Raw genomic sequence first — 27948 nt, 5'->3', positions numbered from 1 at the left:
CCAACACTATCCACATTTATTCTGAAAATTCTCTTAGGACTTTATTCAAACAATGTTGTATTAATCTACCTGATTGGACATCTTATTTGAGTCATCGGGACAATAAGAATTTTTTATTTATTTATTCTTTCATGGGATGTGAGTGTTACTGGCAAGGTCAGCATTTGTTGCCCATCCTTAATTGCCATTGAACTGAGTAGCTTGCTAGGCCATTTCAAAAGGTAATTAAGAGTCAACCACATTGCTGTGGATCTGGAGTCACATCTAGGCCAGACCAGTTAAGGATGGTAGATTTCTTTCTGTGAATGACATTAATAAACCAGTTGGATTTTTACCACAATAGATGATGGTTTCATGGTTACCAATTATTAATTAAATTTAAATTCCATCTGCTGAGATGGGATTTGAATCCATATCCTCAGAATATTCACCTGAGTTTATGGATTACTAGCCCAGTGACATTACTTTTATACCACCATCTTCCCTAGACCTTCCCATTGGCCTTGGCTATCTTACTAAGGGGTACCTCTTGGTCTCTAGAAGGAACAGGAGGAGAACATGTGGCCAGGCAAAGCTGGACCAGCTGCTGCAAGAAAGAAGGGCAGGAGGGTGAGGTGAGCTGTTTTCCCACTGCAGGTACAGATCATCCCTCCTCCTCTGGCAAGGTCCTACCCACTTACCTCAAAACAGAGGGGGTGGGGGGGGTGAGAGGGGTAGTCGGGGGTGGGGTGCGAGAGGTAGTGGGGGGGGTGAGGGGTAGTCAGGAGGGGTGAGGGGTAGTCGGGAGGGCGAGGGGTAGTCGGGGGCGAGGGGTAGTCGGGGGGGGGGCGAGGGATAGTCGGGAGGTGCAAGGGGTAGTCGGGGGGTATGGGGTAGTCGGGGGGTGCGAGGGGTAGTTGGGGGCATGGTGAGGGGTAGTCAGAGGGGGGCGAGGGGTAGTTGAGGGCATGGCGAGGGGTAGTTGGAGGGGGGGGGGGGCGAGGAGTAGTTGAGATGTGGTGAGCATTAGTCGGGGGAGTTGGGAGATCAGTGGGAGGGACTAGGAGTCAGGTCTGCAGTTCCCCAGGAGTTAGACTAAGATTTTTCTGTCTAACATTTTCCTGGGTAACTACCCATATAGATCCCACTGATCTGTTCAAAATCTCCATCTCTAACTCAGAGTTGGAGACTTTTGCGGAGGGTCCCCTGCAGCAGGGGAACTGCCTGTTGGAAGTTCAAACTTCCTGGATAATCTCCTCAGAAGTCATCATACTGGGGATTCTGTGGGGTCCTGATGCACATCTCGGGTTGAACGCCAGGTCTCCAACGATCTGGAGACCGGAAGAACTGGGTCATTAACTTTTCTTTCTCTTTCAGGTGTTGCCTCAGCTGCTACTTTTTCCATAGTTTTCTGTTTTATTTCAGATGGCCAACATTTGCCGTTACACATTATTTAATATTTCAGAGTGGGTAAAGTTAGTTACATTCACAGGTTGGTGGGCGTGTACCACTCATGACCCTGTTCTCATAAGTGTGCATATTGGTTTCCTGAACACAGGTGAGCAGCTTGAGCAATATAGCAGCATACCCTCTGCTGGGATCAACAGCAATCGCACAGGGTTTGTCCATCATCCCAGACACAAGTCTTTTGTACTTCTGTCCATTAATCTTAGCCACATAAATGACATTTCTGAAAGAATCGGTCCAATAGATATTTTCAGCGACCCAGTCAACTGCGATGCCCTGCGGTGCTTGGAAGCCAGGAATCTAAAATAGAAATGAAAATTGGATTATATTTGCTTTTAGAAGTTGCAGTTATCCATTTTATTCACAAGAATATTGTCTGGGGAAATGTAAGTGTCAAATGTTTGATTGAGTCACAATAAGGCAGTTTGCCAGAGATTTTAGATAAGGTGTTACTTTATCCCCAGCTTTGGTGATTCTAAGGTACCTGGTCTACAGCTCAAATGTTAAGTTAAATTTATTGGATATATCTTGCATAGCACCTTTCAGAACCTCAGGAGATCCCAAAGCACTTTATACCCAATTTACACACAGCAAGGTCCCACAAACAGCAGTAAGATAACTTATATAATGATGTTTGTTGAGAGATAAATGTTGGCTTGGAAACCATGATGACTCCTATACTTTTCTCTGAATAGTGCCATGGGATCTATGGTACTTTGTTTAAACCAAAGGACACCACCTCTGTCAATTCTGCGCTGAAGTATCTGCTAATGTGCTGAAGTCTCCGGAGTTTGACTTGAATTCTGGCCCTTTTGACTCAAAGGTTCAACTGCTAGCATTACGCTAAGCCTGTTCTGTTATCTATCCTCACCCATTTGAAAACTCAGAATTTTAAAAATTGAATCAATGAATCCACATGAGCAGGTCAAGTAGAGCTACTCTCGTTATACTACTGGTTCTCAACAGGGTGGCTCTATAGCAGTTATACTTTTCTACATATGTTGTGCTTATGCATGACAAATGCTGCACATAATGGTTACAGAGAGGATTGGAGTGAGTAAATTAAGCATTCATTGATTTACAATCTCTCTAAAATTGATTCCTATACTAAAATTCTCTCCACATGGGATTAATGTGAAAGGAGGGTCAATTCATAATGCAAATCACATTGCATCTATGCTACCAATCGGATTTCTAAGAGGTGTTTGGCTTGATATGACCTACAGTTCCAAGTTTAAAATGGACCAGAATCACTCTGGTTTTTTCTATCTGGCTGCAAGGTATGAAGAAGATTGCATTACTGGAGAAAATAATGTACAGTATTTGCTCATGGATACTGTACATGCCAGCTCTTTGGCAGAATTTGGGAGTATGCTCTGTGCACTTACACACACATAATTCTGATGTTATGACATTTGGAAAGATAACTTTTGAGAAGGCAGCTAATTGATGTACATAACATAATTAACCCACCGGTAAAATGATAAGCTGCAAAAAGAATCCTTGGATTTCACACAAGTTAAAGATCAGGAAACAAGTCAAGTTCAGCCCATCTCCATCCTGTTAACCACACACCACATTAAATCAAAATCATATATTTTCAAATCCTTTATTGTAATAAACAAAGCATGAAAAATGCTATATTCATTACTTGCACAAAGGATTTGGACAGCAGCATTACCTGCATTGCTTAATATTGGGTAAATATCCCCCTCCCTTATTTATGACTCGTCTGATACATGATGACTGCTCGACCAACTTAGATGTTTTATCTCTCTGACTATTGGGAAAGGAATAGGAACATGCTTTTTTCATTGACTTCCACAGTTAAATCGTTTATCAAAGCGGCAAGTTCAAGATCCCAAGAAAGCAGCCATGGAAAGCAAGGTGATTTTCTCTGGGCAGGAAAAGAAAATGCAGCAGCAGCAGACTGATGAACATGTATGGCAAAAATCCACTTGTATCATTACATTATCCATGTAACAGTTTTACAGTTCTTTTGATCATCCATAACAGGATGTATGCTCTGCAGAAAATTGCAGAAGTGTCTTCAAAGGGTGTTTTTGAACATTTTCAGTCTGTGGCTTGAAATCTAGGAGCTTTCCTATGACCGTACTTTTGGTTACAGAATCATTGTATTGCACCACCAAATATTGTGCCAAAGGGTGGATGTTGCAACAATAGCAGGGACCTCTTAGTTCAGGAATACACACCTCATGAGAAAGGTTGGTTGGGTGTGGGGAGGTGGGGGGGGGTGCGGGTGGGGGGAGGTTGCTGCTGCATTTTAAGAATAATTTGGTGGTGCAATACAATGATTCTGTTACCAAAAGTATGGTCATAGGAAAGCTCCTAGATTTCAAGCCACAGACTGAAAACGTTCAAAAAAAACCCTTTGAAGACACTTCTGCAATTTTCTGTGGAGCCTAGATCCTGCTATGGGTGATCAAAAGAACTGTAAAACTGTTACATGGATAATGTACATTAAACCCCTGGTGCTGTAGGAGATAATAGCATATAGCGTCCATATTTATTGAAAAGTGTCACAAAATTCATCCAGTGTTCTCCCATGAGTTAACTCTCAGTATTACATCACAGCAGCACTCAGCCTAAAAAAAAGCCAAAACTGTAACAAAGAGAAATGATAAACTAAATGTTAAGAAAGATAAGTAAAATGATGGTTGATTAAAAAAAGTACAGCTATTAATTGTAAATTGTATTATTAATGCTCTTGCTATTAGAAGTTCATTCTGAAAGACTTAATGGATTAGTGCTTTCTTGAAATTACATTCAGATCTGTGGCATCACTTGTCTGTCTCTTCCGTTTGTCTGAGATGTCTAAATAGGAGATTTTGCCTGTGTGCTCGTTGGTCCAGAAGATCTTTTTGCCTTTAATATACACATCCATCATACTAATTTTGACAGTCTCATCTCCTTGAAACACTTGTTCATAGGCTGAGTTGGGATCAAATGGGTATATACTACGAATTTCATTTCTGGTCGCAATGTAGAGCACTTGACGTTCTGAACCTGTATGAAGATTACAAGGAGAAAATATTACATTAACTTACAGCTGCACATTTAATGTTTTCACTCATTTTATGGATTACTAACATAGAGCAATTTTCAGGCAAGTGTGGGCCATTAGTCCATTTAATGTATTATCAACTTCCCATAAGATCATCTTAATGTCTACAATTATTATGAATCGAATAAATCTGAAACCTATTTGGTGAACAAAACTTTCCTGTTGAACTTTGTCATAGTATGTTATTCTATCACCCTTTCTGGGCACTGCACATGTTTTGTGCATTTATTGCTGCATCACTGAAGAATAATTGCCTGATTTTTTTCCCTTTTGTTTCTAATTTGAAATCATGTGTTCAGAAATTAAAGAACAAAATGTCATGTCCACCAAATCCCTGATAATCTTAACTTTTATCAAATCAGAAATCAGTCTTCTCTTCAAAAGAGAGAAAGGTTTCAGGGTAGGTAACTTCATAAGAACACAAGAACATTAGAAATAGGAACAGGAGTAGACCATTCAGCCCCTCCAGCCTTCTCTGACTTTCAATAGGATCATGGCTGATCTTCTTGTGTTTCGATTTCCACATTCCCATCAACCCCCGATAACCTTTGATTCACTTGCCTAACAAGAATCTATCTACCTCTGTCTTAAAAATATTCAATAACCCTGCCTCCACCACCTTCTGAAGCAGAAAGTTCCAAAGTTGCACAACCCTCAGAGAAAAAATTTCTCCTCATCTCTGTCCTAAAATGGCGACCCCTAATTTTAAAACAGTGGCCCCTAGTTCTGGATTCATCCACAAGAGGAAACATCCTTTCGACATCCACCTTGTCAAGGCCGTTCAGGATCTTGTATCCTTCAATCAAATCACCCCTCACTCTTCTAAACTCTACTGGAAACAAGCCCAGTCTGTCAAATCTTTCCTCATAAGACAGCCCACTCATTCCAGGTATCAATCTAGTAAACCTCCTCTGAACCGCCTCCAATGCATTTACATCCTTCCTTAAATAAGGAGACCAAAACTGCACATAGTATTCGAGGTGCGGTCTCACTAATGCCTTGTATAACTGAAGCATAACATCCTTACTTTTATGTTCAATTCCTCTCGTAATAAAGGATAGCATTCCATTAGCCTTCTTAATTACTTGCTGTACCTGCATACTAACTTTTTGTGACTCATGTACTAGAACACCTAGATCCCTCTGCACCTCAGAATTATGCAGCTGTTCTCCATTTAAGTAATATTCTGCTTTTTTGTTCTTCCTGCCAACTTCACAGTTTCCCACATTAAACTCCATCTGCCAGATCTTTGCTCACTCACTCAACCTATCTATATCCATTTTCAAACTCGTCATGTCCTCTTCATAACATACTTTTCTACCTATCTTTGTTTCATCTGAAAATTTAGCTACCATGTCGTCCCTCCCCTCATCCGAGGCGTTGATGTAAATCATAAAAAGTTGAGGCCCCAGCACAGACCACTGTGCGACTTCTCTCAGCACATCCAGCCAAGCCAAAAAAGACCCATTTATGTATACTTTCTGCTTTCTGCCAGCCAGCCGATCTTCTACCCATGCTAATACACCTCCTATACCATGCACTTTTATTTTCCATAATAACCTTTGATGTGGCACCTTATCAAATGCCTTCTGGAAACCCAATACAATACGTCTACAGGCTCCTCTTTATCCACCGCGCATGTTACTCCTTCAAAAAACTCCAATAAATTGGTTAAACATGATTTTCTTCTCACAAAACCATGTTGACTCTTCCCGATTGCCTTGAGCTCCTCTAAGTGCCCAGCTATAACCTCTTTAATGATTGATTCGAACAACGTACCCGCGACAGACGTCAAGCTAACTGACCTATAATTTCCTGTTTTCTGCCTTCCTCCCTCCCTTCTTGAATAGAGGGGTTATATTTGCTACTTTCCAGTCTGATGGAACCTTTCCAGAATTTAATGAATATTGGAAAATTAATAACAGTTGCACTACCTCATTGGCCATCTCTTTTAAGACCCTTGGATGTAGTCCATCGGGACCCGGAGACTTGCCAGCCTGCAGCTCCATCAATTTGCTCAGTACCATTTCCCTAGTGATTTTAATTTCACCAAGTTCCTCTCTCCCTTTCACCTCCTGATTTGCAGCTATTACTGGAATGTTTTTTGTATCCTCTATTGTAAACACAGAAACAAAATATTTGTTCATTTCTTCTGCTATTTCCTTATTATCTACTATTAACTCCCCACTGTCACTCTCTAGAGGGCCAACACTCAATTTATTTATTCTTTTCCTTTTTGAATACCTGTAGAAAGCTAGCTTCCTCTCATACTCTAATTTCTTTCTCCTGGTTAACCTTTTAGTCATTCTCTGCTGTTCTTTATATTCTGACCAATCATCTGTCCTGCCACTCATCTTTGCAGAGTTATATGCTTTTTCCTTACATTTGATGCTTTCCTTAACTTCTTTAGTTAACCACGGATGGTGGGTCCTCTCCTTAGAATTTTTCTTTATAATAGGAATGTAGTTATTCTGAATACTCTGAAATATCCCCTCAAATGGTTACCACTGCTTCTCTATTGATCCATCCTCCAGCCTAGTTTCCCAGTTCACTTCATCCAGCTCAACTTTTGTGCCCACATAATTGCCCTTATTTAAGCTTAATATACCAATCTTAGTCCCACTCTTCTCCCTTTCAAACTGGATTCCTTCATAACTTTGTCACTTTAGTTCTGAAATTAATGTAGCAGCCTGCTTTTGCACACCCTCCAATTATTTAATAATCTTTTTAAAACAGGAAGAGTAAAACCGCAAAACAAAAACAAAAATACCTGGAAAAACTCTGCAGGTCTGACTAGTTCTGTTGAAGAGTCATACGGACTCGAAACATTAACTGTGTTCCTCTCCGCAGATGCTGTCAGATGCTGAGTTTTTCCAGGTATTTTTGTTTTTATTTTGGATTTCCAGCATCCGCAGTTTTTTGCTTTTATCTTAGAGTAAAACTGCACTCTGCTCTGTCTCTTTATTACCAGATATACTTTTAGAGTATAGTTTTCTTCATTAAATTATACGCTGAGCAAAACATCCTAAAATTCTGTTCACTTTTCAAAGTGCCTGGGAAGACAGCAAGGATATTAACCCAACCACTCAGATACCGAGATCTTTTTTTCTGATATGACATTGATGTGACCTTTCAAGCTAATACATAATGCACAATAGCTTCCCAACACAAAGTTATATAACTTCACATTCTGTATTAAATTGCATCTGCTATTTCTCTGCCTACAGACTTAACTGTTTTAGATACATTTTGAAGTTTGAAATATTAATCATCTTTTGCCATGCTCCTAGTTTGCAATTTTTGTCAAATTTGGCATTTTGGACATGATTCCATCCTCCCAATCATTTATAAAAATGATAAAATGAGTAGTGGCCCCAAGCCCGGTGCAACACAGGCACCTACCCATGCATCACAGTTACTGAGTTTACCAGCCAAATCCTAGTCAATCAAATATATTGAAATTAATTCTATTGGACTGAATCTTAAAAAAATAGTCTGCTATCTGAGAGAGTGTCAAACATCTTTCTGAAATCCAGATATACAACATTCACGGTCTCACCCTGATCCGCCAGATCTGTAAGCTGCTCAAAGAAATTTAACATGTTAGTTAGGCAAATCTGCCATTCCTAAATAGACTCTAGCTATTTAGCTAAACTCTGGGTTCTCACCCTTATACTATTTCTCATCACAGTTTGTAACAACGTCCTTGGAATTGAGCTAAAGCTATTACAACTGTATTTTGACATTAAAAATGTCACATTTACTACTTTCCAATCCTCAGGATGAGACCCCAAACCAATGAACTCTGGAGAAGTATGGTTTGGGGAATCCCTTTCTGCTGAGGCAATTCTTCATAATTAAAAATGAACGTTGAGGAAACCTGAAGCATTATCTACCTGCAGCTTCTCCAACCTCCACAACATATTCTCCATTGATCTCAAACATTTTTGGTTTACATTCACTTTTCAACTATATATATATTTTTTGGAATGTTTTATCTTAATTCATTTTGGACTCTCTAGAAAAAACAGTGATTTTGTATTTTGGCAACGTTTCTGTGCTCAGTCCTCACTGATAACATTGTTACCCATCAGTCTCCCTATACCTACTTCTGGCGTATTTGCTATCCTCCTAGAGTTACCTCTGGCAACTAAAGGCTGAATCTCATGGAGGTGACGGGGTGGGTGGTCTTGTTTGCCGGCTGGAGAGGGAGCAAAAGACCCACATTGCCTCCTTTGGGGAAGGACCACCGAACCACAAGCCAACGAGGCAGTTGAGAGGCTACCGACGGGCCTACCCAGATTCAAGACCCCAGGGCTGGGAAGTCCCACCCACTGAGAGCTGCCAACCAATCAGAGGCCTGCAGCTCTTTTGTTCGACAGCGCCACCAGGGAGGTGATGGTTGTTGCCAGAACAATAGCCACAAGAGGCCCAGGATTGTGGAACAACTCAGGCGAGAGGTAAGTAATGGTGGGGGGAGGGGATTTGTGTGATGGTGGTCATGGGGTGGTGCCTTGATCAGGCACTAAATGTCTTTGAATGAGGGCACCCTCCTCTCCTTGGGAGATGACAAGCAGCTTGCACAGATTTACTTGTCATACTCCCTGCATGGCAAGAGGGGCAGAAGGATGACGCATTTAAGTGGTCATTAATTGTCCCTTAAGGACCTGAAATGGTGGCAGGACCTTCCCATCCAGGACTTAATTTTGGCAGATGTGAAAAGGTAGCAGCGTACTCACACCCCAGCCCCCAGCCCCATTAAATACTCTCATCACCTCCAAACACGTCACTAGAGAGGGCAGAAGATTCTGTCTTAAGTTTCTCCATCTGTGGGGTTGAAATTGGTCCTCATTGTACCCATGTTTTCCATCATAAAAGATGTGCGAAGAGAATTGATTTATCAGTCTGATGGCCTGTGCCCAATCTGCAAAGGCCTTAGTTTCACTGTCAGATTCATAGATTACAAGCTTTGTGTGGAAATCGTTGTGAGCACAGTGCTTATGCTCTATAAATATACAAATTAGAAACTTAATTCATGTTAAAGGATCTCTTTGAGAAATGAGTCCACAATGTGCTGAGCAAGCATTGGGCCTGTGCTCAATTCTCCAGCATGACCCGCAGCTGGCAACAAAAGGCAAGTTACATTTTCTCTGGTTAAAGGAGGATCCGGAGTGTTCCCTCTGCCTCCACAGTCCTGGAAATTGGCCTGCAGAACTTATTAAGAACTGCTGCAGCCCAAAATTCATTTTTCTCAAGACTTCCCGCAGGCAGCTTATTCGAAACATGCGGATGAGGCCTAATTTCAGGCCAGCCGTTGGCTTTTTTGTTTGTGCCCAGGCTAATTTCTAACCCCAGTGTCTCTATCAATAACTTTTTTCAGTTTGTCTTTATAGATCTATTCTTTTACTGAACATTTTAAAATATTTTCTGATGTCTCTTAATACTTTGATAACTTTAGTTAATTACACAGGTTTTATTCACAACTTATTTCAAGGATAAATTGTTTATCCAGTCTAGAAACGTCTTTAGAATGTTTTTATTTTCTTCCACATGCAATTTGCTAAGTACATATAAAAGTTTTTATGTAATCTCTCATATACTTGAAGTTAGCTCATTTAGAATGTTGCTCTTTTTATGTTCTGCCTTCATCATGACTGTGGACACTAGATCCCAGATGTTTCCCTACTTCTATTTGACTTATCCCTCCCTCTTTAATAACAAATCCAATACTGCATTCTCCTTCACAAACGATTTTCAGATGAGTCTCACATCACTTCAATAAATTCTGGCTCACAACCTGTCCCTGCTGTATTGTTGGAAAGAATGAAATTCTTGTAATCACAAGTTCAAACTTAAGCACTCATTTATTTTATGACCTTCACAGCAGTATACCTATCTCCTCTGGTAGCCTATGGCATATTCCACTCACTAACTTTTCCCCTTTGCTATCTTTTAAATCCAACCACACACACTCACAAAAGCATTTTCAATGTCATTCTTTGCAGTTACCGATAAATGGTGTCTATCCATCATTCCTTCTCAATGCTTCCAAAGCTCACACAACCCTGTATCTTTCTTCACTCAGTGAAGTGCCTTGGGCATTTTGCTACATTAAAGATGCTATATAAATGCAAGTTGCTTCTCTTTAACTACATTTCCGTTATTTCTATAAAATTGATTTGCTGCCTACAAACCATGTTTGTTCTTTATATTTCTTGCATTAAACACACTTTAAGTCATCCTTTATTATTCTTAGCTGGTGGCCTGATTGCTTTTGCCTCCCTCCCATGTTAACAGTTTTAAAATCTTTCTCATTGCGTTATTCATCCTTTTGCTAAGATATAGGTACCACCATGGTTCAGTTGAAGGATTCCATATCTGCACAGACTTCCATTGCCCTAGTAGTCCTAGGGTAGAATTTTCTGCTTGGCGTGCGGGCATGCACCCGACACGCTTGAGCGTGAAATAGCACGCAATGAGGTCGGGCGAGCATCCCAGCATCATCGCGCACTTGTGCAACAGTACGTTTGGCAGGCGCGGGCAAGAGTTGGAAGCACGCCCGCTGACAATTAAGAGGCCTATTAAGGCCATTAAAGTATCAATTAACAGGGACTTTTCGCTGCCTGTCCAACATTACAGCAGGCGAATCAGCCAGGCGGCCTTTGCACATTTCAGGAAACCTCATCCGAGGGCGGGATGAGGTTTCTGTGACTAAATTAAAAAAAAATAAAAATCTATGCACAGAATTTTTATAACGTCCACGCACAGGTGACTCATTCTGATGCATGGACATATTTTTACAGATTTTAAATTCTGTCTTGATTGATTTTAAATTTGTCAGCTCCCTGAGGCAGCTCTCTGCCTTCAGAGAGTTTTCTCTGCACGCTACCACACGCCCGCGCTGACTTCAGCGTTCACCCTCTTCCCGCCCCCACCCTGGCAGCGCTAAGCCTTTCTGGCCGTTAATTGGGCAGCCAGCATGAAATCATGGTCGGGGGCCGATCGCAGGCGGCAGCCCGTTCTCCGGCCGCTCACAGGCCCACCAATCGTGGCCACCTAGCGACCCGAAATTCTACCTCAAGTCCCAGAAAAGTGAAACCATTCTTCCTACACAGTGTCTTAGGCCACAAAAACAGAAAATGTTGGAAACCCTTAGCAGATCAGGCAGGGTCTGTGATGAGAGAAGCAGAGTTAACTTTTAGGCCTATGCAATTTCATCAGAAGTTTCGATGAAAGGTCATCAACCCAAAATGTTGAGCAGAATTTTAACCCCTGGGCCCCAATCCCACTGTTGGGATGAAATGCAGGTCACTGCTTAAGAAGTGCAAAAGAGATTTTGGACGAGGTGGCTAATTAAGGGAGGCTAACTTAAAGGCTATTTACCTCTGGAAGCCCAGTCCAGTCAGGAATGGTGGGTGATCTTCTGAGTTTGGAGAACCAGTAGGAGGCCATCCAGCATTGAAAAATCAGTAGCCCCACCATCAGAGATGGGTGCTGCTGAAGTATGTAGAAAGTGCAAGGGTGCAAGGGGGATCTAAGAAGGGCTGAAAAGTTAGGACCGTTGGATAAAAGGGAGAAAGCCTTCACAGGAATGGGCACTGCCGCAGTTGTGGCTATTTATTAGTGTGATGCCTTCCCATTGCCTGAATAAATGAATGCTGAGTCTCCAGCTCTGATGGCTGCCTGGCCTGCCACTGGGAGGCTGTCCCCATTTCACTGGCTGGAAAACCCAGATAGCATTGGAGAGTGCACTTAACTAAGTCCTTGAGGGGTTAAATTGGCTACATACCACAATTGTTTAGGTAACCAGTTCTGCAGTCACCCATCTGCTGCAGAATCTTGTGGAGGTGGAAATGTGTTGGGGAGCCAGCCTGATGGGATTCCCTCCCGTCTTAGGGCCCTCTACGTCCAAACCCACTTCCACGAGGCTCTTGAAAATCCTGCCAGCTAACTCTATTTTTCTTGCCACAGCTGCTGCCTGACTTGTTGAGTGTTTCCAGCAGTTTCTGTTTGCATCTCAGATTTCCAGCAATCATTTTTGCTTACATCTCGGGCCATGTTTATTCTGCATGATCTAAATAGTCGAGCAAGTTGCATGAGAAGCAATCCTGACTTTGCTACCTTGATGTCATTCTCCTTCAACCTCCATGGTGGTTGTTATGATCTGGAATGCACTGCATGTAGAGATGGTGCAATCAGATTCAATATTAACTTTCATAAGAGAATTGGATGAATACTCTGAAGGGAAATATTTGCAGGGATATAGAACAGGGGAAGGGGGATGGTTAGCTCAGTTGGCTAGCTGGTTAACGTGCGTTTCAGAGTAACAGCAACAGTGCAGGTTCCATTGTGCTGGCTGAGGTAGACTTAGGGTCTGGAAGGCAAAGGCAAACCACTACTTTTGTGTTATGGGTTTGTTTGGTGTCTCATAAATGAGATCTTGAGACTTGTATGTTTAAATATGAACTACTATTGGTAATCCTTAACTATATACAGATCCCTGTTAGTGCCATACATAGTGTTGCTCCATGCATGTTCCTTCTAGGCTGTTCTTCGAGTCTATTACCATATGACTCTATACATCATTCCATGGATGGTGCTATCCTCCAGTCCCATGTTAACCTTGCTGAGCACCTTTACATTACAATGGGATGCAGGCACATGCAACAACCACTGACAAAGATTGCCAGGCAAACAGCTAAGGATGAGGCATCAGCAGACAATGCGCCAAGGACCTGCCTCCAGACAGAGCACACATGAATGAATGAAGAACAGGAGATTGGAACTAATTGAATAGGGCTTTCAAAGAGCTGGCACAGGCAAAGTTGGCCGAGTGACCTCATTGTTCATAAAATTCCCTTCCAGAGATCACCCCTTAATTCCTATTTTGACTTATGGCTGATTATCCTCCCTAACCTGGAGTTCTTTCCAATCATCGTTCAGCAAAATGCCATCCGAATAAAACATTGATTCAACATCTGTGATAATTATTCACATCAGGTCTCACTCTACTTCCCTAAATTTTACCACAGTAACATTTTAAAAGCAGTGCAGATCTCTTTCTGAATTTCCAAAGTATCTTTTAGAATACTAAAAGCAAAATATAACCCAATAGTAACTTCAAGCACCTCATAATAGGCTTTGTTTGGTGTTATGCCAAAAATTAATCAACTTTTTTTTTCAGAAAAGATGTAAAACCATTATAGATAGATTTTTGGCTCTCAAGTCAAAACACTTTGGACACAAAGATAAAAGGTATGTGGGGCATGCAGGAAAATTACAGCACAAAATTCCTAACTATAATGGTTTTTGTACCTAAAATATAAAGACAAGAAATGCATGCTGAAGCTTTACAGCAGCCAGAAACTTGAGATATATGCACAAGTACCGGAACTTTGAATGATAAGCTATTGACTTTCCAACAAATATTAGGCATTGCCCTGGAACAAGATTCAAAAACTGAAAATGCTGGAAAACTTAGCAGGTCAAGCAGCATCTGTGGCGACAGAAACAAAGTTAACTTTTCAGGTCAGAACTGGAGAAAGTTAAAGGTATGCCATGTTTTAAGCAAGTACAGAAGCAGGCATGGGGGAGACGGGCAGGGGGTAGAATAAACAGAAAGGCTTGTTATAGGGCGGAAGGGATAAGTGACAAAAGGACGAGTGTGTAAGGCAAAAGGAGATGGCAACGGGGTAAATAAATGAGGCATATAAATAAACCGCTAAATGAAATTCGTTACAGAAAACTAGGCTTTCAATAAAGCTGGATAAATAACACCTGCTGTGCTTCTTGCTTTTGCTTGCTTTCCATTTTTAATGAGCTGTTAATGGAAAGGATAGGAATGTGGAAACAGTTCATTTTCTCACTTAATTGCTGTCGATTTTCTTTTTGATGTGCTATTCTGTATCACTAGGAAAGGATCGCACTAGCTGTGTGAACAGGTGTTACCTCTAAATCAGTTCATCCATTTTTAAAAAAACACAGGGTGAAGAGTAGTTCACGTAAATTAATGAAGTAATACTTGATTTTGCCATCAGCTTTGCACGCAAGATGAGTATTTATTTTTTCCCTTTAAGATTTAGAATCGAGAATCATATACAGAGAGGGAGACCATTTGACCCATAGGGGGAATTTAATGTACTCCCCCATGGCAAGTTTGTTGGCTTTGGTCAAGTGGGAGGATGGTAGCTGAGGACTCTCACCTGCTGATTTCCCAACATTGTACCAATTAATTCTGTGGTGGGAAGGCTTGTAAATGCCTTCCCACCGAGTGTCAATTGACACCTTTAAGTGGGCAATTAATGTCCACTTAAGGGCCTCATCCTGCTGCTAGCAGCTGGTATTCACTCAGCAACAGGTGGGGGACTTGCCATGCAGGAAGCCTGGAAAGCAAACCCTGTTGGGGCCTCTTGCGTGCCCTCAGGGTGGCCTCTCATTCAAAGGTACTCAGTGCCCGATCGAAGGACCCAGCATCGGGATGGGGGCTGTGGCCCTTAGAGATACCTCCCTGACCTTGCTGCCAATGTCCCTCACCCCGTCTGCCCAAGTCCCCCACCCCAGCATCACTCACCTGTGCCTGGTTCCATGGTGATTTTAGGCTCTGGGGGTTTGGGAGGGTGGGGGGGTTGTGCATTAGCAACAGAAGCAACCACCTCCCCACTGGCACAATGGAGCAATGAAGAGCTGATGGCTTCTGATTGGCTGACAGCTCTAGGCAGGCAGGATCTCTGTCCCTGGGGGGTTCCTTGATCCTGGGGAAGGCCCATTGTTCCCCTCTTAGATGCCTGACTGGCACTTACTGCAGCAGGCCTTCCCCAAAGGAGGTGACGTGGAGCTCTCGCTGGCTCTCCAACCCGCAGGTGAAACCTCCGTTGCCTTTAATTAATACCGCCCATTGTGATGTGCTGGCTCGGTGAACAATCATTATCCAATTAGTCCCAGTACCTTGTTCTTTTCCCATAGTGTTGCAATCCTTTTCACATAAACATCCAATTTCCTTTCAAAAAGTTGCTAATGTATCTGCTTCTACCCTTACAGGCAGATGTACCTGTTCACTGAGATGTCCACCTGATTGAAAATTTAATCCAGGTCTTGCCAGGTTTTGTCAGATAACCCTAAAACTTCATGATATTCCCTTTCAGTTTTCAGCTGCATGTTAATTTTTAATTAAGAAGTAATGTATAATTTGATGGCAGGCTAGAATGCTAAAAAAATATATCCTTGTGGCATGAAAGAATTTATGTTGGTTGCTGTGTGCATTCACTAAGGTGAGGAATATATTGTCAGGTCCATTATTTATAATTGGTGTCACAGCAAAAGCAAGCTGAATTTGTGATGGGATGCAACATGGGTGAGTTGAATGTATTAAGCTACAGACATTTGTTGCTGGTGTCATTAGGACTGCCACCCCTCTGGGATATTCCTTGAATCTCCAGGAATTGAAGATTAACCTCCTAGATACTGTTGCAAGCAACCCAGGGGAAACAAAAAAATTTAGCAGTATTAAACACATGTTTTTCTTTTTAATTTTCTTTGCATACTTGCACTTATTACCAGTTATATGATCCTTGGGGAGATGGGGAAATAAGGCTGTTTCACTGACGGTCAAGATTAGTCTAACTGAGTACCAAAAACATGTCGATTGGCAAGGCAGGTAGTGGCATCTGGATTAAAACAAAAACAAAATACCACAGATGCTGGCAATCTACATCTGCGGGAATGGCCAATTATGAGAGTGTGGGGGCAGGCTGATTCTCTGCAGGAGATTAGGTGATGATCCAAACAGAGTTGGCAACCCAAAGTGTCATGCAGCACGAAGCAAGGAAAAAACGGACTGAATGCAATGAAGTTTTAATTTGTGAGGAAACTAAGGCAGAATGAAACAAAATTAGTTGGAAACCTTGTAAATAGGGCCTGGCCCATTTGCTCACCATGCAAGCTTGATTCTGAAATAGGGCACATCAAAGGCATCCTGCCCCAATCAGATCATTTCACGCTGTATATCGCGCAAACTCATGAACGGGCCTAAGGGCGTCACTTTCGGCCCTGAAAAGAGCCCAGTCTACCTTAGATTACCCTGGAATGGCAAGGTATCTCAAAAATTTGAGCAACAGGTGAAGTTAGCTGTTTCACGCTACTACTATGCAGTAGCAACACGAGGTGGGATTCGCCACTAACAGGATGCAGCTGTCAAGCTAAACAGAAGTTCTGCCTGTCACACGCATGAGTAATGTGGCATATAAAATTTAGTGCTAGTGTGCCGCTAGGCATGCAGACCATACATCCAAAAGACTGGTGGATCAGATCAAACAGCATGTCCCAGCCGCTGTTCACAGCAAGCAAGGTACAGACCATACCCAGCTAGCCCGTGCTTGCAAAACTCAAAACACAGTGGGCGGAATCGTCCCAGATTTGCACGAAGTGCGGTAGCGGGTGTTTTACCCGCCGACTGCAACAGCTACTTTTCACACCGTATCATCCCAAACCAGCCACTTTGATTATGCATTTCCATGGTGAGCGGGCTCTCATTCATCTGCCAGGCCATCCCCCACCACTTCATCACACCTCTGTGCTTCCAGCCCATGACTGCTGCATGGAAGACATGGCCCTGAAAGGCAAGAAGACTGCAGACCCTAGGATCAATGATCTGTCCCTCGAACGCCTTTTGAATGCAATGGAGGCCCGCCGTGATGTCTTCTATTCTCGCTCTGGCCACAGGATGGGCAGCAACATCACTAATCCTGCTTGGGAGGCGGTGGCAGAGGTGGTCAGCACCAATGCCCTACAAAAGTGGACAGCCACCCAGTGCTGCAAGAGGATGAATGATCTCCTCTGTTCCACCAAGGTAAGTCACTCTTTTCATCACTCTTAACTCACACACTCACAAACCCATCAGACAACCACAGGGCCCTCACTCACTGATGGTTCAAGGGACATCACCATTCACTCTCTCACACACACTTCATTGTTCTCATCACCTCCATGGGACCATGCACCAATTACACATGCCAGGCGTACCTATTTTATGGCCTGGCAGGCATCCTGCTAACACTCTTTCCATCTCTATTCATGCAGGACAACCTGGCACATGACCAGAGGGAAAGGTTGCAGACTGGCGGAGGAATGCCTGAAATCAAGGTCCTCACGCACTCAGAGCCATCCAGCTGGCTGGCGAGGATCTGGACTGTTCCTGTGTTGACGGTAAATTTGGCAGTGCTCTACCAAGTGAGGATCCAGCAGTGCAACATCCATCAGACAACCATGCAGTGTGTGATGTGTCCTGTTTCACAAGCCAATGCCATGCACTAATTATCTCTCCTTGCTTTCATAGGCACATCTGGGAAACAGCCGATGGAGCCCATGACCCAGGTCCTTGACTCAAGCCCCGAAGAAACCTTTGAAGAGGAATCTGAAGGCACCCACATTGAAGACAGTGCTCACCCATATTCTCCACGAATGCAGAGACACACACCTCCATGGGACCCAGCTTTAGAGTAGCCTCGGGATCACAATCTGGTGAGCACATCGCACTTTCTGATCCACAATAGGGGGCAGCAGGGACTTCCCAGATGTCCAGCACTCGGAGGACTGGTGGAGGCCAGAAATTTGCTGAATCCGAGTCAGATGATGAGCCCTTGGATTCAATCATGTCACAGTTGCTGGAGCTGCAAAGGTAAGCTCGGGAACATCAGGAAGAGATGTCTGCTGCACTCCTCAGAATGCAAGACACGATGAAGGAGTTCATTCGCCTTCAGGCTGAGGTGATAGTGCTGGTATGCCAATGCACTGAGGTCAACACTGGTAAGATGGCAGCCGTCATGGAGACTTGGTCCAGGACATTGCTCCTGCACTGCTGCGTGGGCTGAACCCCATCACTGATGCCATAGTTGGTGTCCATCAGTGTGTACACGAGAGAGGTGCAGGGCAGCCCAATCTCACTCCAGCTATCCCTTCTCCTCACGGAGTCAGCCAGGGGCCCTTGGGCACCCATTGGGAGGAGGATCAGCAGGTGTACCCCTTGGGGCCATCCATCCAAGCAACTCTGGGAGAGTTTGGCTCATATGAATCCCCTCTTTCTGTGACCTCTGCAGCTCCAGCTCCACAGGCCGAGGAGGGTGCCACTGCCACACAGCGGGACCCCAAAAGCAGGCCGGGGCCCTCCATGTCTCAGCCCTCCAAAGGAGGCCCAGCAAAGTCATCACAGACAGGGTGTAGCTGTCAGCAGGCTGCCTCCACATCTGCTGTAGATGTCTGGAAAGCGTCAAGATGTAGCAGCAGGTTTAGGAAGGTTAAGAAGATATAGTTGCACAGCCAGGGCAAGGGTGTTAATCACTTGTACATAATGTTCACTATTGTAAATAAATTCCCAAGAATGTCTCCCTGCCTATGGCTGCTTGTTCTGATGAGCAGCGTTCGTGCCACTCAGATGTTAAACCTTTCTGCACAAGATAAAGGCAGGTGTCTCAGTCCATGTGCTTTGTGCAGTCTTCAGACCAAAGTGATGGTCCGGCCTCACACTCACTGGGCATATTAGTGTCGGATTGGAATCCCCTCCAATTGGGAAATTCATGGAACATAATTTCAAACCCATGGACATGTTCTGACCTTGTGATTGGAACTATGAGTTACAAATGATAAGCTGCAGTCAGCAGTACAGGGCTGGGCAGCAAGGGGTTAATTTGGACATTTAGTTAAAAAACATTGACTCATCAAAAGGGTTTGGACATTGACTGACTGCTATCAGGGAACAATGGTATCAGGTAAATGCCATTACCTGCCATTAGCTAATGCAATTCAAGAAGTCTATTTACTCAACACAATACACTCAAGAATTATGCAACTAATTATGCACCACAGACAAAAGTACTGGAATAGCAACAAAAACAAAAATTGCTGGAAAAACTCAGCAGGTCTGACAACATCTGTGGATAGGAAGGCAGAGTTAACGTTTCGAGTCCGTATGACTCTTCTGGGAATGAATAGTTTTAAATTTTTGGGTTTTGTACTGTGGGGTTGTGGGTGATTCAGTAAAGCAATTGTGAATTATCGGAAGAAGCTTGTCTCATTGGTCATTCTATTCAAGCCATACTCTTGTGAATCTGGTTTCACGAACTTGGGTGTGGGGAGGGTCTCTGAGGAAAAAGAGGAAGCCCTATATTCGTGATGCCTGTACCTCAATGGTGCTTGTTATTGCTGCCAGACTGAAAGCAATTGTTCATAGATGCAATGTGAGGATCTATGGTGTCTCCTCACTACATGTTGTCACCAATGTCCACAAATCTAGCAGCTATGAGGGCCTCCTGAGCATGCCTGCTTCATCTGGCCAGTGCGGTGAACTCATCACCATCATCTTCACCTTTGAGGCCCTTCTCACCCTCATTGGAGGAGACCTCCAGCTCCTCCATCTCCTCCTCAGCCATCTCCTCCCCGTTGCAGCACCAGGTTGCAAAGAGCACAGCAGGTGACAATGATTTGTGACACCCTCTGCGGGCTATATTGCAGGGCTCCAGCAGACCAATCCAGGTAGAGGAACCTCATTTTCAGCATCCCGATGGTCTGCTCCACCATGTTGCGAGTTGCAGCATGAGCCTCATTATACCTTCATTCTGCTGCAGTCTGAGGCCACCGCACAGCTGTCATCAGCCGTGTCCTCTGCGGGTAGCCCTTGTCCCCGAGGAGCCATCCCTGCAGCTTCTGCGGGCCTGGAAGATGTCAGGGATATGTGATTGACTGAGAATGCAGGAGTTGTGGACAGTCCCTGTGCATAGACCTTCAGGATGCGTTTGTGGTTGTTGCACACCAGCTGCACATCCAGTGAATGGAAGCCCTTGCTGTTGACATAGTTGACCACATGTTGCGACGGAGATCGGAGCTCCACGTGAGTGCAGTCAATCGCACCCTGCACCTATGGGAAACCCGAGATCTGGACAAATCTAATCACTCTTGCATCCTGGCTTGCCTGGTCCTGGGCAAAATGCACAAAGTTGTGTGCCCTTGTGAAGATGGTATCTGTGACCTCATGGATGCATTTGTGGGTTAAGGCTTGTGACATCCCACAGATGTCACCTGTGGAGCCCTGAAAGAAGCAACGGCGTAAAAATTGAGCGCCACTGTCACTTTCATGGCCACTAGCAGTGGATGTCCTCCACATACCTGTGGCTGGCAGATGTAACCGATCAGTTCCCGAGACATGCACAGTCTTCGGTGGCACTGGTTCTGGATCATCTGCAGGAATGAAAGGCAGTGTCTATAGACCATTGATCTAGCTAAGCGCCGACTAGTGAAGGTTCGCTGTGGCTCTTCGGTGGCATTTGCGGGAGCCCCAGCTGCCCCTTCTTCCTGAGGGTGCTGCTCCTCCCTCTGTGCAGCCAGGCGCCTCAGTAACTCTCTTCTCCATCGTCTTTGCTCTCTGTACGCCACGAGACATATGGCTAGTTCACCAGGCTCCATGATCCTGGTGTAGTTCTCTTGCAGGATGAAAGAAGGAGACTTATCAGTTCGCTTGGGTATACTAAGAACCTCTCTTGGTTAAATCTGAAGGCCCCTTAAAGCATCCTGGAGAGTGCTGGCCACCACTTGGATGGCCATAAGGGAAAAAACAGTTCGGACCAGTGCTCTTATTTCCCAGTTTTTACTGGTATTCCATTTTAAATATGCAAGACCAGTTTGGACAAGTATTCTTATTTTCCAATTATTGTTTTTCTGTTCTAGATGACCAGAGATTAGTGCACTGCAAGGCTGCAATTTTAGCTTGGACCATGAGGGAGGCTGGTCCAGACCAGGATGATGACAGTGCAAGGGTCTGTGAGCGCCTCCACCAGTGACTGTTCCACGTCCAGCTTTAGTAAGGAGATTGTACAATGTGCCCAGTCGTCCAACTGTTCTGCAGTCCACTAAAATGCTCATTAGTTTGCAGTCTGTGCTGACAGGTTAAAAGCTTTGGAGCACTTGGTGGCACTTACATGCCTCTGCGTTGCTTGAGTGGGCAGATAAGCTAGAGACCTGACTCCATGCATGTCAATGTGGCTGCACCTGAACTGTCTCAGCTGCAGAAGAATGGTCACTTTATACAAGGTTTCCCTAATATTTAACCACTTCCCTCCCCATACCCCGCACGTGCTTGTGCACTACCTTCAGCCACTGGTAGCCCTTGACGCCCCCCCCACCCCAAGTCGCTTCAACCTTGAAGTCCAACAAGCCACCCTCGCAAGCGCTACGCAACTTGACTATGCATTCAGCTCCAAGTTCTCCTCAAAGTGCAGACCACCAAGCGCACACCTTATATTTGCTGTTGTGAAACGCGTCAGCGTGTGGATGGAGGATCTAGCCAGGGGGATGATTCCGGCGGGCTGGCTTTATAATGATATGCAGATGTTTTATAATGAGGTTCCCGAAGTCCGAAAGCAGGAAAAGCGGCCTGCCGTCGACGGGCTGAGCAGACAATTGCAAACTGGTTTCGTGACATTGTGAAACTGATTTTTGACCTTCTCGCCATATTGTCTATCGCGCTGCCGAGCACGCCCGCTGCCAGCAGGCACGGATTATTCCACCCAATGTCCAATATTAGATGTGATTCTGCGATCAGACAACACTTGCTAAATAATTCTCAGTGTACTAAGAATTACTCTGACAACCAATTTAAGATTGTCAGTTGGCTCACAGTTTGGCACATTTGCATGTACTGGAAACTACATATACTAATATACAGAGCCCTGTTGTTTGCCGACAGAAAAAAACACGTCCATACATTCCGCCTGTTTCAACTAAACAAAATAAGTGATGGCCATTCGTTAACTCATTCCTCAGGACAATGCCTTGACCAATCAGGGTCAAGCTGCATGGTTTAAATTTCAAACAATGCTTGGCAGTTAACTGTCAGTCACCATCATTGGTGCATTCTCCATGACAACATTTCTACCAATCAGAGTCCACTTGCCAACAATCAGCACTCTCTTCACATGCAGTATAAATTGTTGCTTTCCCCTTATATTGGAGAATGAGTGCAAGATGAAAAACTTCGACATGTCTCTTTTTTTAAGCAATGCTCAAGTTCTGTACTCCCAAACGACTATTTGAATTACCATTTATAAATTTTAATTCAGCACACAATCTTTATGCATCATTACCTTCTGTTTTACAGCTGTGGTTATAAGTCTTTTTGTAGTTTTTTCCACATGCACACAAGTATGACCCCTTCGTGTTATTGCAGTAATGTGAACAAGTTCCAAACTGAAGGCACTCATTAATATCTGTGAAGAATCAAAGCAGATGCTGTTAAATATGAAAGGTCATTTTGTATTAAAGAGTACACAAAAAACGTGAATGACTTTGGAATGATGTCTTCAGTAATTACCGGGGCCTTTAGAAGCTTTTGCCTATAATTTAGTTTAATTTTGAAATGTCAGCTTTTAAAATAGTAGACATAGCAACATTGAACAGTAAAGATATGTTTGGGTTACTTACTATTCATCCATGTGCTTCTGGCTGTGACATGTTACCATTAATTCACAGTGTCTACATTCTCATAAGTATCTTTAAGCATTAGTCCATGAAGCAGTGAAAATGTTCAAAAGATGAATTGCTTATAAAAGTAAAATATTTACTCTTAGTATTCTCTAAAATGTTTCTTGAATAAACTGGTCATCATGGTAAGGTTTATTAGCATTTTATATTCAATATCTGCAACAAGCACTCTCAAGAAGTATAAAGCATGGATCCATTGAAGAGTTACTTCTGCCCTATTCCACTAACATGCCTCAGCCCCAACTTGAGGAGATGGCGTCGCTTGCATTGGAATTACATTTGTATTTTGTACAGCAACCTGAGTAGTCTGCTCATCTCATTCCAGTTGCCACTTCCAGGTTTGTTTTTTTGTGGGTTACAGTTACAATGAAAGCTATCTAAATTTATTTTACATAGGATTTTCCAATCAACAAACATGTGGGGATTTGGAATCAAACCGAAGCTCCAAAGCTGCAATGGCAAATTTTCGACCCACTCTGTCACCTGGTGTTTTGTAATATTTTACACTTCATAACATTAATAAAACAAACTACCTCTTTTGAAAATTAATTTTAATGAACTTTGAGAATAAAGGTGGTATTTTGTTGCCTTAAAGTTTCATCTACTTTTTGCTGACAATTGGAAAAGGCCAGAATTGCAGGCAAATAAATGTTGAAGAATTTATTTAAGATTTCACTCAACAGCATGTATATAAGAAGTAAATTTAAGAAACAATTCTTCTAATATCAGATCATATATCACAAAAAACTAGACAATTACCTTCACACTGCTTTGAGGCTTTGTTTCTTTGAAAGCCAGGCTGACACTCACAGAAAAGTGAAAATGTTGTCCTGTTGCAGTAGGCATCAATCCCACAAGGATTTATTTCATCATCACAATTAAATTCATTATAATCTGTGAAAGGAAGGTTTTAAAAAATCAAAAATGCACATCGGCAGCATAAAAGTCCAGAAATCACAAGCAAAAACAGAAAAAAATGAAAGGAAACACAAAGCAAATCAATTGCCACAAGTGGAAAGAATGGGCAAGTTTACGTGTCAGATTCTGTAGATCGTGGCACAAAAGTCGACCTTTGAAGCCTTGAAAAGTCCTTCCAAAAACAGGGGTCAACTTACTTAGTGTGTATAAAATGTGAACTGCTGGGTGTTGGTGGTCGCCATTTTGAAATGTGAATAAAAAACACAAGGCCGGTAATTCAAATTAAATTGATGTGACACATTTTATTGAATTAATTAATTCAACAAAGGATAATTTTAATTACAATCAAAAAAGTTTTAAAACCATTAAATTCATTGGCTTCAGCATCTGAGACAAGGGTGGAATGTTCCATTCTGGGGACCAATTCTGGTGGCAGGAGGGAAAGTCAGTGCAATTCCTGCTTGGCGGCAGGACAGCTAAACATGCTTGATCTTCCACTTTCAGCTCATTAATTATGCAACCACAAGGAGCTTGGCAAATTTCGTGGCGGGGCGGGCAGGAAGCTGCCCACCCTGCCGTCAACTCATGGGGTCAAACGTCCTGGTGCCATATTTAAAAAGCACCCAGACAGACATTCACTCAATGCAATCCAGGAGCTCCACATTACTCCTTCAGAATCTTTGCTGTCATGTTTTTATAATGATATAAATGCACCAATCACTCATAAAAGATTGGGTAAACATGCTGTGGGTTCATTTATAGAGACTAGGCACATAGGAACAGATATACCTGGGTATAAAGCTTGAAGGCACCGGCAGCAGAGCTGACTGCTGTGTGCTCTGCTGAAAAGTAATCGCAAAACTGAAACTGGATCACATGACATGTTTCCTTTCTCATGATGTCATGGTGTAATCCCCTAAAGGCATAGGACAAATTCCCCTTCCAAAGAAGCATAACTGTTTCAATACACGTTTATGTTTAGTTACCATTACATGAGTGTATAGGACTGGTGAATCTATGACTCTCTAAAGTGTAAAGGAAATCTGCTGGTATACTCAAATCTTGCATTGGCAATCTTGTCTAGCAGTTTCTTTAATGGCTCACAGTGATCTGTGGGATTGTCATTCTTGGATGTTGTTCCTGGTTGCATTTGTGATCTTGTCCTAGATGCAATAGGATAGACGGTGGTCTTGGAGCTGGAATAGATCTGATTTGTCCCCAGTTACACCTCACCGTTGCGCCTTTGTGTGCAATGACTTCATAGGACCTTGGTTCAGGACAAATCCTTGCCACCCCGGCTGGTTGCCATGTACCTTCTATGGGATCCTGGATATGAACTTGTTGTGACAACTGTAAACTTGGTAATTCTGCACCCACATTTTTTCTTTTGTGCATCTTCTCTTGCAGTTTTAACAGTTGCTCTCTAGTTTCTGAGACAGTAGAATCTTTAAGAGGAGATAAATTGGTATGCACTAGTTGCCAAACATGAGCTCTGCCAGTGATAGAATAGTTGCATTTAAAGATGTCGCTCTCAGATGTAACATTGCAATGTGCAGATCTTGTTTGGTCTGTCTACATTTGAGAAGTAGGGTTCTTACCGTGCGAATTATTCATTCAGCTAGGCTGTTAGATCTAGGGTAATGAGGAGAAGAAGAATTACGAATAATATTCAAATTCTCACACATATCCTGCAATGGCTTATCAATAAATTGCAGACCGTTATCCGTAATCATCCCTCCAAGTAAACTGAAAATAGACCTTAGAGTGTGCATGACAGTTGTGCTTGACATATTGCGCAATTGTTGAATATTGGGATTCTTGGTCTTCAGCAGTGATGATGAAGTCAGTGCCATGAACACGAAAAAAGTCAGAAGCTATTTAGGACCAAGGATGGGTAGGAACTTCATGTGAAATCAATGGTGTTTTCTGCTGACTTGGCATATGCTTTTGACGTGCCTCCTACTTCTTGACTACAACTTCAATGTCAATGTTCATATCCATCCAATTGACTACTCTCTTGTACTTCTCATCTGACCTATGCCCAGGTGTAAGTGATGAAGTTGTTGAAGAATATCAGTTGCAAATACGATGAGCTGCCTGCCTTTAAAAGTGGCTCCCTAGGAAATGACTGGCTAGTCTCAATAAGGCCCAAAATGGCCTTACTTGTTTGTGGACATGCTGGATTGAATCAATGATGTTTTCCACAGTTCCATAGTGTGGAATCTTTTGACGTTTCTTCTTGTAGCTGCTGACATTTGCATTGTGCAAAATGTACTAGATCAATTGACGGATTTGTATTCTTTTGGAAGGGTAACTCTGCAGTTCCCGTAAAACTGCCAATTTTGTCAACATGTTCTGGTTATTTCATGTTAGGTCATGAGCTGAAATGAAAGGAGTAGTTTCTGAGGTTGATCTGCCTTGTAAGGTCTGACTAATCCCATGGTTTGTTACTAGTGTGTCATGGCATGCTGGTAGGCCTGCAATTGCTGGGCCTTAGTTTCCATGATGTAGAACATCTGTGACACCCAGGAAGATTGATTGTACTTGCACTCCAGGAATTAATAAACCACTGCACACAGAGAGTTTCACAACAGTAGGATTCACCATGGCACTCCATGTCTGTGGATATATCTCTTCAAATTTACAGGGCTAGTATGTCAGCACTTTCACCTATGTCAATCTTGGCCAATAATGAGCAGTTACCAACTTTCTTAGGGCAGATAATTCGAATCTTGGCAAACACTTCAGATAGTAAGGTCAATGCTTTCCACGCGAGTGACGGTGTGAAACATGCATCCACTGCCCTTTATCTCATCGTACACATCATTGTCATTTTCTGGTTTATCAATCACCTTGTGTATATGTTTCTGACAGGATACTGGATGGTCATTCTTGCTGCTTGAAGGCACCCATTATGTATAGTCTGTTTGGATCAGAGCACAGCTCTTTACAGCTGCATCAGCCTTTGCTCTAGTGCACTGCCACTGCCAATGGCCTTTTCACCTTCACTTGCTATTGATCCAGCCCACACCCAGGTCACTCGCCATTCCCGACTGAGCTAACTCAGTGCTGGTCCTCTCGACGTGCTGTCCCATTCACTGACCTGACAGGATATGCACTGCAGTCTTACTACGAGAGATCTGTCTGCTTACCGGCTCATTATTGGAGCACTGTGTCTTCAAAGCCTTTCTGCACTGTCAGCACACTGTGGTTTCAATGCTCTCTGGCGCTATGGTTCCGTTGTGGTCTGACCAAAACGTTGGGGGTCGTCTCATGCCATGTTACATGATCTAAGACTGTTCACCATGTCATACCTGTACTTAATCTTGCTGCTAGGCTGAGCACCATGCTGTTTAGAGGGAACCACTGCTGCGTACCAAGTTGTTTTTTTTTATGATATAAATGCACCAATCATTCATAATGGATTGGGTAAACATGCTGTGGCTTCATTTTATTGAGGTTAGGCAATGACACGCTTCCTTTCTAGTGATGCCTTGAAGGCACTTGTGACTGCAGCTCATACTGGAGAAGCTGGAAGATGTGAGCAGCCACATCTTCATACAAGGGTGCCTCTTGCATTGCCTTTTGTTCACTGTTCCATTGTTCCATTGGCCATGCACCCATGGTTGGGCCAATGTTCACCGTTGCAGTGTTCTATGTTTGTCAGCATTTTGACCTTTTAGAGGCTCCACTTGCTACTCAGGCCCTTTCTCCTCCTGGCTCTGTGCCACCCGGCAAAAGGCCCACCTTCTCCACATTTGGATGAGAGCCATTACCAAGGCAGAGTTGCTTTTAGCCTACATCATCAATGCCTCAGTGGATGAGTGAACAAATTGACATGGTACATTAAGTGAACATGTCCTTTACAGATTTCCCTCCATCTCAAAGCCAGCAGGCTAGTACTAAGCCCTTCGCCTGGCCTCCATCTAAACAGTGCACCCCACCCCACTCCTTCCAGGTAAAGGACATCCTGGAGG

General features: G+C 43.2%; 1 protein-coding gene across 1 annotated transcript in view; it reads right to left on the bottom strand.

Annotated features, from left to right (window-relative positions):
• LOC121284946 (low-density lipoprotein receptor-related protein 1-like) overlaps positions 1 to 27948 on the bottom strand; it is a 1922347-nt gene that overhangs the window by 86096 nt on the left and 1808303 nt on the right. Inside the window, exons 74-77 of the mRNA XM_041200912.1 lie at positions 23813 to 23947; positions 22657 to 22779; positions 4232 to 4473; positions 1568 to 1746 (exon numbers count right to left, since the gene is read on the bottom strand). Coding sequence (XP_041056846.1) covers positions 1568 to 1746; positions 4232 to 4473; positions 22657 to 22779; positions 23813 to 23947 — 679 coding nt within the window. The remainder of the gene's footprint in view (positions 1 to 1567; positions 1747 to 4231; positions 4474 to 22656; positions 22780 to 23812; positions 23948 to 27948) is intronic.

The sequence above is a fragment of the Carcharodon carcharias genome, chromosome 12 (genome assembly GCF_017639515.1).
Source record: "Carcharodon carcharias isolate sCarCar2 chromosome 12, sCarCar2.pri, whole genome shotgun sequence".
NCBI classification, from domain to species: Eukaryota; Metazoa; Chordata; class Chondrichthyes; order Lamniformes; family Lamnidae; genus Carcharodon; species Carcharodon carcharias.
Note: the sequence above shows the minus strand (reverse complement) of the source record. Positions and strands in the feature narration are given on the sequence as shown.